We start from the raw sequence: 12371 nt of genomic DNA on the forward strand, positions 1-12371 counted from the left end.
TCTGCATCGCACAAATATCCCGATTCTCGAGACCCTTCTCGCTTCCTGCGTACGCTCCGAGTACCATACCAATCTCACTACTTCCAAGCCCTCACATCGAATCCTCTGTTCTCACCAGCCAGGCGAACCTGTGCCAATTGGCGCTGGACATTCTTGTTCACATACTGGCCCATGTAGTAAACCCATTCCCCGACTTCCGCCATCTGCTCTCGCGTCAATCTGTGGTTGTTGAAGTACAGAAGGAGCTCGTGGGTCGTGGGGAGCCTGTCGTAAACGGTACTTCCACCAGAACCGAACGGAGTACTCCAGCCGGTCGCAGTGCTCTGTTCGACATCCGCAAGATCGTCCAGCATCTTGCGGATTTCGCGATGCTTGTTGGGAAAGATTGAGTCTCCGTAGACCTGGAGCGTGGTGCGCATGGTGTCCAATGCGGTCTTCCAATGTGCACCAGCAACGCCATCCTCGTCGATAGAAAGATTGGGATGTGCCCACACCCCAGCCAAAATCATCTGGTGCAAGTACTCCACTTTTTGCCAGTCCACATCCCTCTCCCACCTGCTCCTTAGAGAGTTGACGGTGAAGCTAGGCGGGAGGTCAGGGAGTTGCTCCGGCGTGAAGGGGGATGTCGGTGCTCCGCCCCGGGAGGGTGTCTGAGGTGCTTGATGGCTTGTAGATTGCCCGCCGCGCGAGGGCGTCTGTGCTGCTTGATGACCTGTAGATTGTCCATGGGGGGAGGCCGACGTTGGGGTGTGCTGGCTTGTAGATGGCCCGCGGGGGGAAGGTTTCTGCGGTGTGTATTGGCTTGCAGATGGTCCGGTGCGCGATGCTTTCTCGACCATTGCTCCTGGGGACATCAAGGAGCCGAAAGTCTGATGCTTGGGGTCCGTGATCTTGAGCACCGTGTGGTCAGGGTTCTTTGGCAGGAGAGCAAGGTGCAGCGCCACTGTCTCACGCAGGACATCTGTATTTGTCCAAGTGCAAGGAATGCCAGCTTGATAGCAGCGAGTACAGGAATTCGTTCCTTCCTTCTGTTTGCACTCGTCGTATGCGTCCACCGCACGATAAACGGGATCACGCATGCTGCTTCGCTTTCCACTCAGATAGCATCGATCGCACGTCTTCCTCTGATGCCCTTTCGTCTTGATTGTGGTGTTGAACTTTGCAAACTCCCCTCCAACGTTCTGTGCTCCAGCATTCGTCAGCTCCTGTACGATCTGAGCTGCCGGTCGTAGCTGCCCAGCTTTGATGTGCTGCACCTCAGTCATTGGCTTCTTCTCGAGAATTTGTCGGAGATTGTCGAACGAAACCTCAACAACCTTGGCAAGACCATAGCGGAAATCGATAGAGCGTTTGTCTTGCACAATTTCACTGCGCTGGAGAAAGTTGAGAGTCCCAATGGCGCGCCCGAGAATGGTTATTGAGCCTGGCTGTGCATCGTCGTTGATGTACTTGTGGCCGCCTTTTTCGCCGCCAGCAAAGCAGTACGCTGTCTCAAACTGACCTTCAGTAGTCAGTGAGCTCCACATCGCGCGAACGGCCAATGTTGCCGCTCTCTTGGCATCGTCGTACGCGCAGACTGTTGGTAAACAGGCCCAGCTTTTTGGATGTGGGTAGCTGTCGGTGACCTCGAAGATCACATATACTTTCGTTCCAAGCGGCGGCCCGACGCCGGGAGGAAAGATGAAATCGACGCATTCACCAGTTCCATACGTTCCCGACCCTATCCGACAAATCCTCGAGGAATTTTCTTGTTTGACCAGTATACACGAAGTTCGGCCGTAGATGGTGAGTGCATGCTGTGGCAGGTACGTCTTCGTGTAGATCACCTGCAACCATTGGGAGTCGACTGGACTTGCAACATTGAGCCCTCTGATCTTGCCGAATCGCGAACCAGCGAAAGAAGGACGTTGGATCGCGGGCGTCCAGCCTATCGCAGTCAAAGTTTTCTCTGCAATTGCATTCAGGGCCCGCCCTGCTCGTTTAAAAGCGTGCCATCGCTGCTTCGCTTTCTGAGCCTTCCGTGCTGCCTTATGCTCTTCCTCTGTGCTCGCTTCGTCTTCTTCGTCCTCGGCTTCGGCCTCGTCCTGGTCAGCTTCGATGTCTTCTGGCGGTTCCTCCGTGCCATCTAGCTCATCCAAAACATTGTTCAGAGCATCATTCGACTGTGGCACAGACTTTTGGCTGTCCATAAACAAACGGTCGTTGTAGGTTCCGAACAGCAGAAAGTTGACTTGCTCGGCGATGATGCGGTACTCTTTGATCGCTTCATTCATGGAACAAAGCAGCACCGAACGACGCCATTTGCAGAACTTCATTGCAGTCCCGTGTACTCCTTTCTTGTTGGACAGTGCGTAGTCGTGACCTTGCATGCGGACCTCAATGTCTTGGCTCGAACCAATGTAAAGGTCACTTTGTGGTGGAGCGGTGACGACTTCAGCGTAGAAGCGAAGGTACAGGCCAGCGGCAGACAGTTTGGGTTCGATCTTGGTACCTGCATCAAGGATGGCTTGCATGGTGAAATCGCCGTTCTTCAACACGTGGAACAAACCGGCTTTCTTGTAACCCGTAATCATGCAATCGATCAAGTCGCGTCTCCTTTCCATCGTGTCGATGCGGGGATCTACCCATGAGGACAGTGTAAAACCGAGACTGTGACGGTTGTCGTGTATCGCCAGCAGGAGTCCTTCGATGGCGTGCTCAAGTAGCGTTTCCCCTTTCGGTCGTGAGGAAGGGACATGGATGACGTCCGTCGAGTGGATGACGGTGTGATCGACAGCTTTCCAGTCCCCATAACGTCTTCCGTTGCCAATGACCATCACAGAAAGTGGAATGAGGCCAACTTTTCCATCTGCGATCCCGACTCGGGCCCACTTGCACGTCGGATCAACCTCAAAGACTTTGCCCCATTCGTGGCGCTTGACGGTGAGCTGGTTCTCCCCGTTCGCCTTGTATTCTTGCATGACCACGAAAGGCCAGCCGCCGGCGATGTCGACCTTTGATCGCGGGGATTGTACACGCTTGCCGTTGCTCAATTCAATTTCGAGCTGGGAACGATCGGAAGAGATGCGGTAGACTCGCACAATCTCCCCTTTGTTGACAGAGTAGCTCCCTGCTTGCGCGCTCTTGTCCCCTTTCATTGTGCCCGGAATGACAGCGAGAGTAGCCACACAGTCGGAGGTGACGATGATGGCATCGTCTTTGTGGCCTGAATCCGAGACTTTGATGGATTTCTCATCTTTTGAGACGTCCAAGAGCTTGACGTTCTGCCACTTGCGCACGCCGTAGCCGTCCTTGTTCTTGCGGTCCTTCTCGACAATCAACCAGGTTGCTAACCTCTCCATGGTTGGCCGAGGGGCCAGCAGGCCGGCAGGGGAGGATCAGGGGATGTGACGGCGTAGGCGAGAGATCGAGTGTGCGGCGACGTGGGTGAAGGATGGTAGACGCGGCGGTGTGGCCGCTGCTCGGAGTGGAGGATCGGCGATCGGGGGCCGAGGGTGATGAGGAGAGACGCGTCGTCGTGGTGGGCGAGATAGAAGATGCGGTGGTGCAGGCGAAGGATCGAAGAATGAAGCGGTGTATGCGAGGGCCGGGGGAAGCGACAGCAGCGGCGCTGCTCGGAGCGAAGGATGGGCGATGCGGGTCCGTGGGTGATGATGAGAGACGCGTCGTCCTGGTGGGCGAGATAGGAGATGTGGTGGGGTGGGCGAAGGATTGGAGAATGAGGCGGTGTGTGTGAGGGATGGGGGAAGTGGCGGCAGGGGCGCTGCTCGTGGCGAAGGACGAGGGACGCGATGGCGTGAGTGGCTATGGGATATGCCACGGCGTGGGCGAGGATGGGAGACGCAGCGGCGTGGGCGTAGGATGAGAGAGGGACTTGGTGTTGTGTGAGAAAGAGTATTGAGGAAGGAAGAAAGAGGAAAGAAACGTGAGGCCGAGAAGATTGTTTGGCAGTGAATGAGAATTTTGTGAATGGAGAAAACAGCGAGCGAACAGAAACGCGAGCAAGGCAACAACTTCATCACGCGACTCTCACGTGAATGTGTCGGCGCGTGAAGGCGTCCACTAGTCCATGCCGTCATTCAGCAACCACACATGCACGGCCATGCTTCAATGTACTTGGTCGTAAGAACTACTTTGAGACTTTTGTGTTGTTGAGCATCCGGGGTAGTATGCATGTTGCCGGTATTGCCGCGCGTTTATTGGTTGCAAGGTCGACCCCCATCACAGCATCAAGCCTGCTCCTCCTTTATCTTCGCGTCCTCCGTAGACACTGCGGTGAGGAGCGAGTCGGCAAGGTCTTGATCGGATTCTTCGGGGGTGTGCGTGCTTGCCTGGGGCGCAGTCTCCGTGGTAGACTTCTGGTTCCGTTTCGCAGCACGACGTTGGCGTCTGACGCGCTGCAGTTGCCATGTTACTCACAGTCTTCGCCCGATGGGGTTCGCTACCCGACAAACCCTGCAATCTTCACACGTCTGCAGCAGTCTGCCAGCCTTCATAAAACTTGAAGGGGGTTTGTGTTTCGCACAATCTGTGCAGCATTGGTCATCGGCCATGGTGTGAAGTCGTGATTTGCCAGCGGAAATTGAGCGAGAAGGAATGAGTCTAACGAGCGAGCCTGCGATAAAGGAGCGGGTAATCGCTTCGGGACGGCGGTGGAGAGACGAGACAGGAGGTATGGTGTTTAAGGTGAGGTTGCACTGCAGGTGTTGTTCCGTGGACAAGCAGTATGAGATATACACGGGCGTAGTCTCATAGCTACACTACTTGTACATCAACTGAAGCTCTCACGGTCGCATGTACGCGAGTGGACGAAGGCTGTGCCTGTCGGTGGTGAAGTTGTTTTGACAATGTCACGACTGAAAATTACATGTATAGCGACATACTGCAACAAGGACTGAGAGATGTGTGAAATGGTGAAGGGTGGTATGCAGGCTTCTGCGTAATGACGTATCGATGGGCGGAGCACTGGAGTTCTGCAGCAACAGGGCGGGACCATGTCCGCAATCCTCATTTCCTTCCGCCACATTCCGCTCAGTCCGCGTCCTCACTGCCAAATATCCTGCGGAAGTAGGTACTGAGCGAGGGCAAGCGTTCCTCGACGGGCTCTCCTGCCTCAAGCAGGTCCGCACTTGCTTGAGATGGAGAGACTTTGTTTTCCCGAAGGCCTCGACTCCCATTCCCTGCCGTCTGCCTTTCAACCACCTGTATTATTACCATTCTCTGACTGCTGCCCTGGATCCTGTTGTTTTGACTCTGCGGCCGACAGCACTGTGACCTGACCCTTATGCATTTCGAAGCATCGACTCGTTGGCTCGGAGAGGCAAGCTGCTCGCATCGACGAACCCCAAATGGATGTCGGCAAGAATCTGACTCCCGAAGTCGATAAGGATGACGTTGGCGCACTGTTGTTAGGCGACTAGCGTCCTCACGGCCGTACAGACAGGCCGCGTCTGCAGGAAATCGAGCTGGGCGATGTTCCGCAAGATCTTCCGATAATGGAACCGGCCGAAGACCCGATGGCCTCCCAAGCTCGACTAACTGGATGCTCGGAAGAGGTGGCATATCTCGCCAGACACTTCGTTGAGGCTGGGTTGACACCGGTTCGAGGCTGGATTGACACCGGCTTGATGCTGGCTTGGGTGCTGTCTCGAGGCTGGCTCGATGCTGGCTTGATGCTGGCTCGATGCTGGCTTGATGCTGGCTTGATGCTGGCTTGATGCTGGCTTGATGCTGGCTTGATGCGGGCTTAATGCTGGCTTGATGCTGGCTTGATGCTGGCTTGATGCTGGCTTGATGCTGGCTTGATGCGGGCTTGATGCTGGCTTGATGCTGGCTTGATGCTGGCTTGATGCGGGCTTGATGCTGGCTTGATGCGGGCTTGATGCTGGCTTGATGATGCTGGCTTGATGATGCTGGCTTGATGCTGGCTGATGATGCTGGCTTGTCGGTGGAGCATGCACTGATTCGTCTTGAACCCCGAGTGATGCGACGTTTACTGATTGGCGCAGGCCTAGGTAACCAATCGAAAGTCCTCAAATGTGAGGTGGGTGAGCGAGAGGTACCCCCTGCCAGGAAGAGTTGATGCTCTCTCCAAACTGGATGGTGATGCGAGAGACGGGCGGCTTGCTGACGGGAGCAGGATCTCTCGAAATCGGATGGTGATGCAAGATGATGGCGGTCTGTTGCATTGCTGAAAGTGTCCTACGGACAGACACCCGATGCGGCGAGTCCATGCCTGGAAGCAGACGATGAATTGCTGCCGACCGATTGGCCGACGATGTTGTGCTGCAGGTGGGAAAGGCGGAGAATGATAGTGGGCGGAGGCAACTGCCTTGGCGGCGTTGAAATCGTGTGCCATGCCGGCGGAAGACACATCCGGAGTGTGGCTGCCTGAGATTCTTCGGAGGTGAGTACAGATCTTCCATGTTGTTGTGGTGCTGAAAGCGTATTGTAGGGAGCGGAGGGAATATGAGGTGGATAGACGATCGAGCTTGTGTCGATGCAGAGCACGATATCTCCGATTGTATCGGGAAAAGAGCTGGTCATTTGAAGTCAAGGCCTTTGGAGGTCGAGGCCATTTGGAGGTCGAGGCCATTTGGAGGTCGAGGCAATGCTGAAGGCATGCTCTTGTGGAGGTCGAGGCAATGCCGAGGGCATGCTCATGTGGAGCTGACGAAGAGTGAGGTAGGCAGACGACGAGCTTCCTTTAATGGAATGTCGATGGATCTGGCGTGAATTGGCGATGGCATGAAGATGTTGAAGATGTGTCTTCTCACTGTGGCGAACCATCTGACCCCTCCACGCCGGGGCGCTTGGCCCCGACGTGATGAGGCCAGACGGCCGCTGGGTTTCCCCGAGTGATTGGCCGGCCATCTGACCCAAAGATGGGAACTCAGGAATACTGAGCTTCGAGCTCAGCATCCGCCTGCATGGCGGTCATGTCGGCGTACGAAACGACCGCACGACTCCGCCGGGAGCGACGGCTGCCCGCAGGCGCCTCGTTCTCCTTCTCCTCCTCCACCACCACCCTCTCCTTCCTCGCTCTCTTCGCCCTTTTCGGCGGGCTCTCCTCTTCTTCATCCTCCTCCTCCTCCTCATCATCATCATCATCGTCATCCTCCTCGTCGTCCGAGACGAGGAACTTCTCCTTCTTCTCCTTCCTCTTCCTCTTCTTCTGCTGCTGCTGCTTCTTCTCCTTCTTCTTCTCTTTCTTCTTCCTCGGCCCTTTGGCCCTCGCCTGCCGGGCAGCTTTCATCTCCGACAAAGTCATTGGCATGAAGCCGGGATCTGCCAGACCCGGCAACAAAGGGGCGGGAGAGCTGACCCGCACGGCGGGCAACACCACGGGGGCGACAGAAGGCCACGACATCTTGATGTCGACAATTTCGGGCGGCAGCAAAGAGCACTCGACAAACTTGTTCTCTGCGGTCGTAAGACCGAGCGTGGTGTTGATTTCGGCCCTGCAATACACATCAGCATACAACGCACGTCATCATCCAATGCACCGCTTGCATATCGCTCCACTCGACTCGACTTACATCTTGCCCTCCGTGCATGAAAAAGAAAATGTTGAGAGGCCCGAAAAAGCTCGGTCACGTTCGGCCCCGCTCCACTCGCCTGAGGAAGGCGCGCGACGTCGTGGAGGAAGGCGCGATGCCAATACCATGCAACTTTTGGCAAGAACCCCCCACGTTTTAACCTCACCGAATACATCTTCAGCAAAGGCTTCTTCACTGGTTGGATTGCGATTGGTATCTTTTGGCTGTTTTGCTCCGGCTTCTGCGTCGGAGTTTATCCAATCTGGGAAGGTCGACATACAAGCTCGCGGATGGTCAAGTACATTCTCATGGATGTCTTTGGGAAAGGAGCACCTGTCCTCCACGGTCGGGCGACCAATATTGAGGAGAGCTCGGACGGAGATGAGAAAGGGGATGTGAAAGGGGTTCATGTCCAACCAGAGAAGACGATGGAGGGGTGATGATTTCAGGAGTGAAATGAACGGCCTGCGCGTTATGTTTCCCAGACCTTGCAATCTGCTTACTTATTTTATCTCACTCACGGCTCCTAAGCTAACTCCACGGATTAAGAACCAATTTTTGCCCGCTTACCTTCCCATCCCCCATCAAATCCAACGCCTCCTGAACACCCCCCAACCCGCCTTCCAGCCACCGAGTCGGCGTCGGTTTGATGACCCCCGATGCAAGACCTCGTGGTAGCAACTCCTCATAGAACCACTTCTTAAAATCCGCATTTTTCTCCAACGTCCAGCCAAACGAGTCGAATTCTCGGGTAATGTTGGCAGGGATGGGGATGGTGCCTGGAAGAGGCGGGATGAATGCGAGGTAGTGACACCCGCCAATCCCCTTCAGGTACTCAACCATGATGCTCGTCACTGGAGGCAGTCCTATGGCGTCGAAAATGCACTTATAGGGCCCGTTGGATGCGATCTCCGACACGATCTCCGCGTGAGGCTGGGTGTGGTCGATAATGTGGTCTGGCTTCAAGGAGCCAACGTGAGACCGGTTGCGAGGAGATGATGTAGTGATGACTTTGTAGCCTGCGGCCTTTGCATAGCAAATCGCAAGCCCGCCGGAGGAACTCGAGCCGCCGTAGATGAGCACTTTCTCATCAATCGGCGGCGCCGGCTCAGCCAAGCTGGGGCGTCTCAGGTCGGCATGCAGTGAGAGGGCTGATGAAATGGAAGCCAGATTCATAATTGTTGCTGCGCCGTCCTCGAGAGACACCCCTATTGGCAGCTTGGCTGTGGACTCAGGTGCAGCGATTGCGAATTGCTGGAAACCACCCCAACGAGCGTCTTCCAAAGTTGATTCGGGGCGAAGAGTGGTGACGCGATCTCCCGGTGCGAATTTATCGACTCCAGTCCCCATACTTTCAACGATGCCTGCGAATGATAGTCCAGAGACGTATGGATACTTGACAGGATGTGTTTCGAATCTGGAAGTGCTGTCAGCACTGTTTCTTCGGCGCGGGTACTGGACTTTGTACCGCTGCATCTTCGACTCAATTGGACTGAATGCAATGACTTCAACTTTGATCAACAACTCCCCAGGTCCAGGAGTGGGAGTTGTGACCGTCCGAACTTCCACATTCCGGCCCTTGCCATCGCTCCACGCTGCTTGGTGTGTCATGATCTCGAATGCTGCTGCCTTGAAGGCGTCGCTATTGCACGGTGGAAGCACAGTATTTATCGTTTGCTCGTCCGGAGATTGGGCGTGATCATCTCCGACTTTATAAGCAAGAGATCTTGCTATGTCCGCGGTGGAGGTTGATCGCCCTTCTTGAACGGTGCCAGCCTTGCGCTAAGCCGAGAGTGGAAGGTAGTCGGCTTGGCACAGAGCTGAGCGATCTGCTGCGGGATCAGCGATGCTGAATAAGCCTCCCAACAGCAGGGTTCATGTTCGCCACAAGATACCCACTACAGCGCATCACAGATTCGATCATGTATGGTTTAATACCATCAGCCAGTGTGCATGCATGCCATTGACATGTCTCGGATGGCCAAGCGAGGTGGCGAACAGTCCAATGCGGCGGATTGCTCCCCGGACCGGTAATGATACGATGCAGAGACCTCAAAGATATGATTTCGTCAACATCATCACGCCAACCGATCTTCCCAGCCCGGAACACCGCAGGAACGTGCACATGCTGTCCATGCGCGCATTCCGGCGCCGGCAGCGCATCCGGCGGGTACGTGAATACAACCAATCCCGGCCACTGGCCCCTGCCAACAGCGATCGAATGAACGAGTCGGGAGGCCAATCGATCCGCTTTGACTCGATTGGCAGCTCTACGCAGCTGTCTTCGATCCAACAGAGCCTCCTGTTTCACTTCTCCACGGTCATCGGGCCCTCTTTGCTTCCCTGCGGATCCACAACGGGCCAAAGTAACTGGGTGGCTCCTTGGCTTCGCCTTGCCTTGGCAGAGCCTCTCATCCTTTACGCCTTGTGCAGTCATGCTGCCACCGACCGAGCGAGCAGAGGCGCGACCGACACCGTTAGCTCTCTCCGCTTTCGCAGCTTGACTCTCGCCGGAGTACGCGAGAGGCTCGCCGCCAACGACGGTCTACCACACGACAGCACCATTGCCGCAGTCCTTCTCCTTACAGCTGGAACGCTCATAACCGGCAACATCGAGGAGCTCTTTCATCACATGCAAGCCCTTGAGCGGCTGGTAAAACTGCGAGGTGGGCCAGAGAAGCTTGGGTGCGGCGGGATAGTACCGTTGGCGATGGAGTGGCATCATCCCAGCGTAGCACTTCTCCTCCAACACTCCCGCAAGCCGTTACCGACCGCCAGCAGAAACTTCGGCCCTTCTCGAGATGTGTACATGCTTTTACGACAATGCCGAGGCTTGGTCGCACAGATGGAGAAGTTCGAGCTAGGCGACCCTACCGCCATCCAAGATGCCGCAAAATTCGGCGTCAGACGATCCGCCTTGGAACATGGGCTCGTGACGTCCTTTCAAGAAGGGCATCATACTATGATCGACACGGTGACTCTGCTGGCCGCTATGACGCTGGCTTTCACCTATCTGAGGCGCTTTACCCTGCGGACCCCAACAGTTGTGGTGTTGCGACAACACTTGCGGCGAGTACTGGAGAGCAGTCGCAGTCTACAGAACGACGACGATTTACCGGACGACCAGGCTGCGACTGTATTATGGGCAAGTGCGGCGGCCATCAAGGCAGGAGTAGGGACAACACATCGCTCCACTTTGCATCATCTTATCCTGATCTCGATTCGAAGGCTGAAGATTCATGACATCGGACGAATTGATGGAGTTCTACGCGGCTGTGCTTGGGCCGGTGCACTGTGGACTCCGGAGCTGACTGATATGATGGCCACGGGGCTTGCAGAGGCTAATACCGTTGACTATAAAACTGAGCATTAATATGCTGGCGGGGGGGATGGAGGCCTGCAATGACATCGTCAGCAAAAGCACGATCATGCTCAAGATGTACTCACCCAAGATCACGAGGTGCGGCCTGATTTTTGATAGACCCGAACATGTCACCGATGTAGTTGTCCGGCTTAATGCCCCCCTCGAAAATACCATTCCAATTGTCAACAACATCCCTCACAACTTCAATCCCAGCAAGGTAAATATTCTTCAAAGCAGGCTCATGCCCGCCCTGATTCCGGTAAAGCAATTGAGACAGCGCCCCAACGCCAGGCGGCGGACGATCAAAATTACTCGCCGTCCGCATATTGATAACCCGACTGTAGTCCAGCTTCCCAGCTACATGGCCTCGAACAAGGGCTTCGTGAATGCCGCTGTCCTCGGTGTTGGTAGCGCAGTACGTCCCCGAGCCGTTTGTCATGAGGCGAGTGTAGTTTTGGAAGGCTTCGCCGTATGCGTGGCCTGCCCAGTAGGCGTTGCTTGCTCCGCTTACGCAGGAGACGATGCCCGGTGGTTCGTTCGCTGGGGCGTAGTCGTATAGCGCTCGATACACTTTGGTGGCCGGGGTGTCTTCTAATTTGGCTTTACGAGCGGCGGCCATGGCGCGGCGCATGAGCTTTGCATTCAGCTCGAATGCCTCCCAGCCGAAGATCAGCGTTGGATAGGCAGCGGGATCTGTTGTGTCTGGCAGTTCCGATCTCAGAGGTAGCCAGCCGGAGGAGTAGTTGTTGGGAATTTCCAAGGCTGAAGCGGCGTACTGCGTGTCGAGAGTGACAACGTACGGCGCAAACGTGACGGACGTAATGGTTGCCTCATGGGGATTGATCCCGGCAATGGCGGCGATGAGGAAGTAGGTCTTTCGCAGGTCGAAGCGCGGAGACGACCACAAGACTGTCAGAGATGCGGCCGCGTTGACGACTACATGTAGGTTGGGGATCAGTACTTTACATCTTCCTAGAAGGGTGCCGCCACCTACCTCCTAAACCCGTGGTCAGTTGGCAAACCTCGCCTCCCGAATCACAATGGACGTCGGGCCAAATGGGCGAAAGTCCAGGGATGGTGATGTTGTTTGCGAACAAGTCGAGAGAAGACCCTTGGTACCACGCATTGGCTTCTGGCGCGAACTGAGTGTCCCTGAATCAATATAACCTCCTCGTTGGCAAGAGTATTTACCAAACGTACAGTGCTCAAGATGAATACCTTCGGCCGAATGACATCGCGGCCAGCCTTTTGGAGGACGTATTGCCCATTCTCGCCGACATCTGAACTAACGGCGGTGATGAGGAGATGAAAACAAAGCAGCCAAGAGAGATTCATGCTGAGAGATGCCTGTGCTGACGAGTGTGAAAGAGTGAAGTTAGGAATATCGGGGGCTAGGCTGCGACCAGGTCAACCCATCGGAGCCCGCCGAAAGTCGAATAGAGTTGGGAAGGAGCGAACACGCGGGGTAC

At 55.4% G+C, this 12371-nt stretch overlaps 8 protein-coding genes across 8 annotated transcripts; 3 read left to right on the forward strand and 5 right to left on the reverse strand.

Moving 5' to 3' along the window:
* Positions 1-77: 77 nt before the first annotated feature.
* BDY17DRAFT_307457 (uncharacterized protein) lies at positions 78-3341 on the reverse strand (the record flags this gene model as incomplete). Its single annotated transcript, XM_033735117.1, has 1 exon — positions 78-3341. One exon carries the CDS (start codon positions 3339-3341, stop codon positions 78-80), a length of 3264 nt encoding a protein of 1087 aa, XP_033594763.1.
* A 590-nt stretch (positions 3342-3931) lies between these two features.
* BDY17DRAFT_290389 (uncharacterized protein) lies at positions 3932-4665 on the forward strand. Its single transcript, XM_033732503.1, has one exon. It carries the CDS (start codon positions 4038-4040, stop codon positions 4503-4505), a length of 468 nt encoding a protein of 155 aa, XP_033594764.1. The 5' UTR covers positions 3932-4037; the 3' UTR covers positions 4506-4665.
* A 345-nt stretch (positions 4666-5010) lies between these two features.
* BDY17DRAFT_290391 (uncharacterized protein) lies at positions 5011-5719 on the reverse strand. Its single transcript, XM_033732504.1, has one exon. It carries the CDS (start codon positions 5560-5562, stop codon positions 5032-5034), a length of 531 nt encoding a protein of 176 aa, XP_033594765.1. The 5' UTR covers positions 5563-5719; the 3' UTR covers positions 5011-5031.
* Positions 5674-6762, reverse strand: BDY17DRAFT_25332 (uncharacterized protein). The gene has a single exon (XM_033731331.1). It carries the CDS (start codon positions 6593-6595, stop codon positions 6011-6013), a length of 585 nt encoding a protein of 194 aa, XP_033594766.1. The 5' UTR covers positions 6596-6762; the 3' UTR covers positions 5674-6010.
* On the forward strand, positions 6678-8003 carry BDY17DRAFT_25369 (uncharacterized protein). The gene has a single exon (XM_033731366.1). The coding sequence runs from the start codon at positions 6930-6932 to the stop codon at positions 7935-7937; it is 1008 nt and encodes a 335-aa protein (XP_033594767.1). The 5' UTR covers positions 6678-6929; the 3' UTR covers positions 7938-8003.
* Positions 8004-9404, reverse strand: BDY17DRAFT_25324 (chaperonin 10-like protein). Its single transcript, XM_033731326.1, has 2 exons — positions 9007-9404; positions 8004-8955 (listed from the first exon to the last, which is right to left on the reverse strand). The coding sequence occupies exons 1-2, from the start codon at positions 9147-9149 to the stop codon at positions 8070-8072; spliced, it is 1029 nt and encodes a 342-aa protein (XP_033594768.1). The 5' UTR covers positions 9150-9404; the 3' UTR covers positions 8004-8069.
* A 175-nt stretch (positions 9405-9579) lies between these two features.
* BDY17DRAFT_320691 (uncharacterized protein) lies at positions 9580-10911 on the forward strand (the record flags this gene model as incomplete). Its single annotated transcript, XM_033736496.1, has 1 exon — positions 9580-10911. One exon carries the CDS (start codon positions 9580-9582, stop codon positions 10909-10911), a length of 1332 nt encoding a protein of 443 aa, XP_033594769.1.
* Positions 10912-10981: 70 nt separating this feature from the next.
* On the reverse strand, positions 10982-12319 carry BDY17DRAFT_329689 (purine nucleoside permease; the record flags this gene model as incomplete). Its single annotated transcript, XM_033737869.1, has 3 exons — positions 12103-12319; positions 11897-12044; positions 10982-11838 (listed from the first exon to the last, which is right to left on the reverse strand). The coding sequence occupies exons 1-3, from the start codon at positions 12235-12237 to the stop codon at positions 10982-10984; spliced, it is 1140 nt and encodes a 379-aa protein (XP_033594770.1). The 5' UTR covers positions 12238-12319.
* Positions 12320-12371: the final 52 nt, after the last annotated feature.

Source organism: Neohortaea acidophila, assembly GCF_010093505.1.
Source record: "Neohortaea acidophila strain CBS 113389 unplaced genomic scaffold BDY17scaffold_1, whole genome shotgun sequence".
Classification (NCBI taxonomy): domain Eukaryota; kingdom Fungi; phylum Ascomycota; class Dothideomycetes; order Mycosphaerellales; family Teratosphaeriaceae; genus Neohortaea; species Neohortaea acidophila.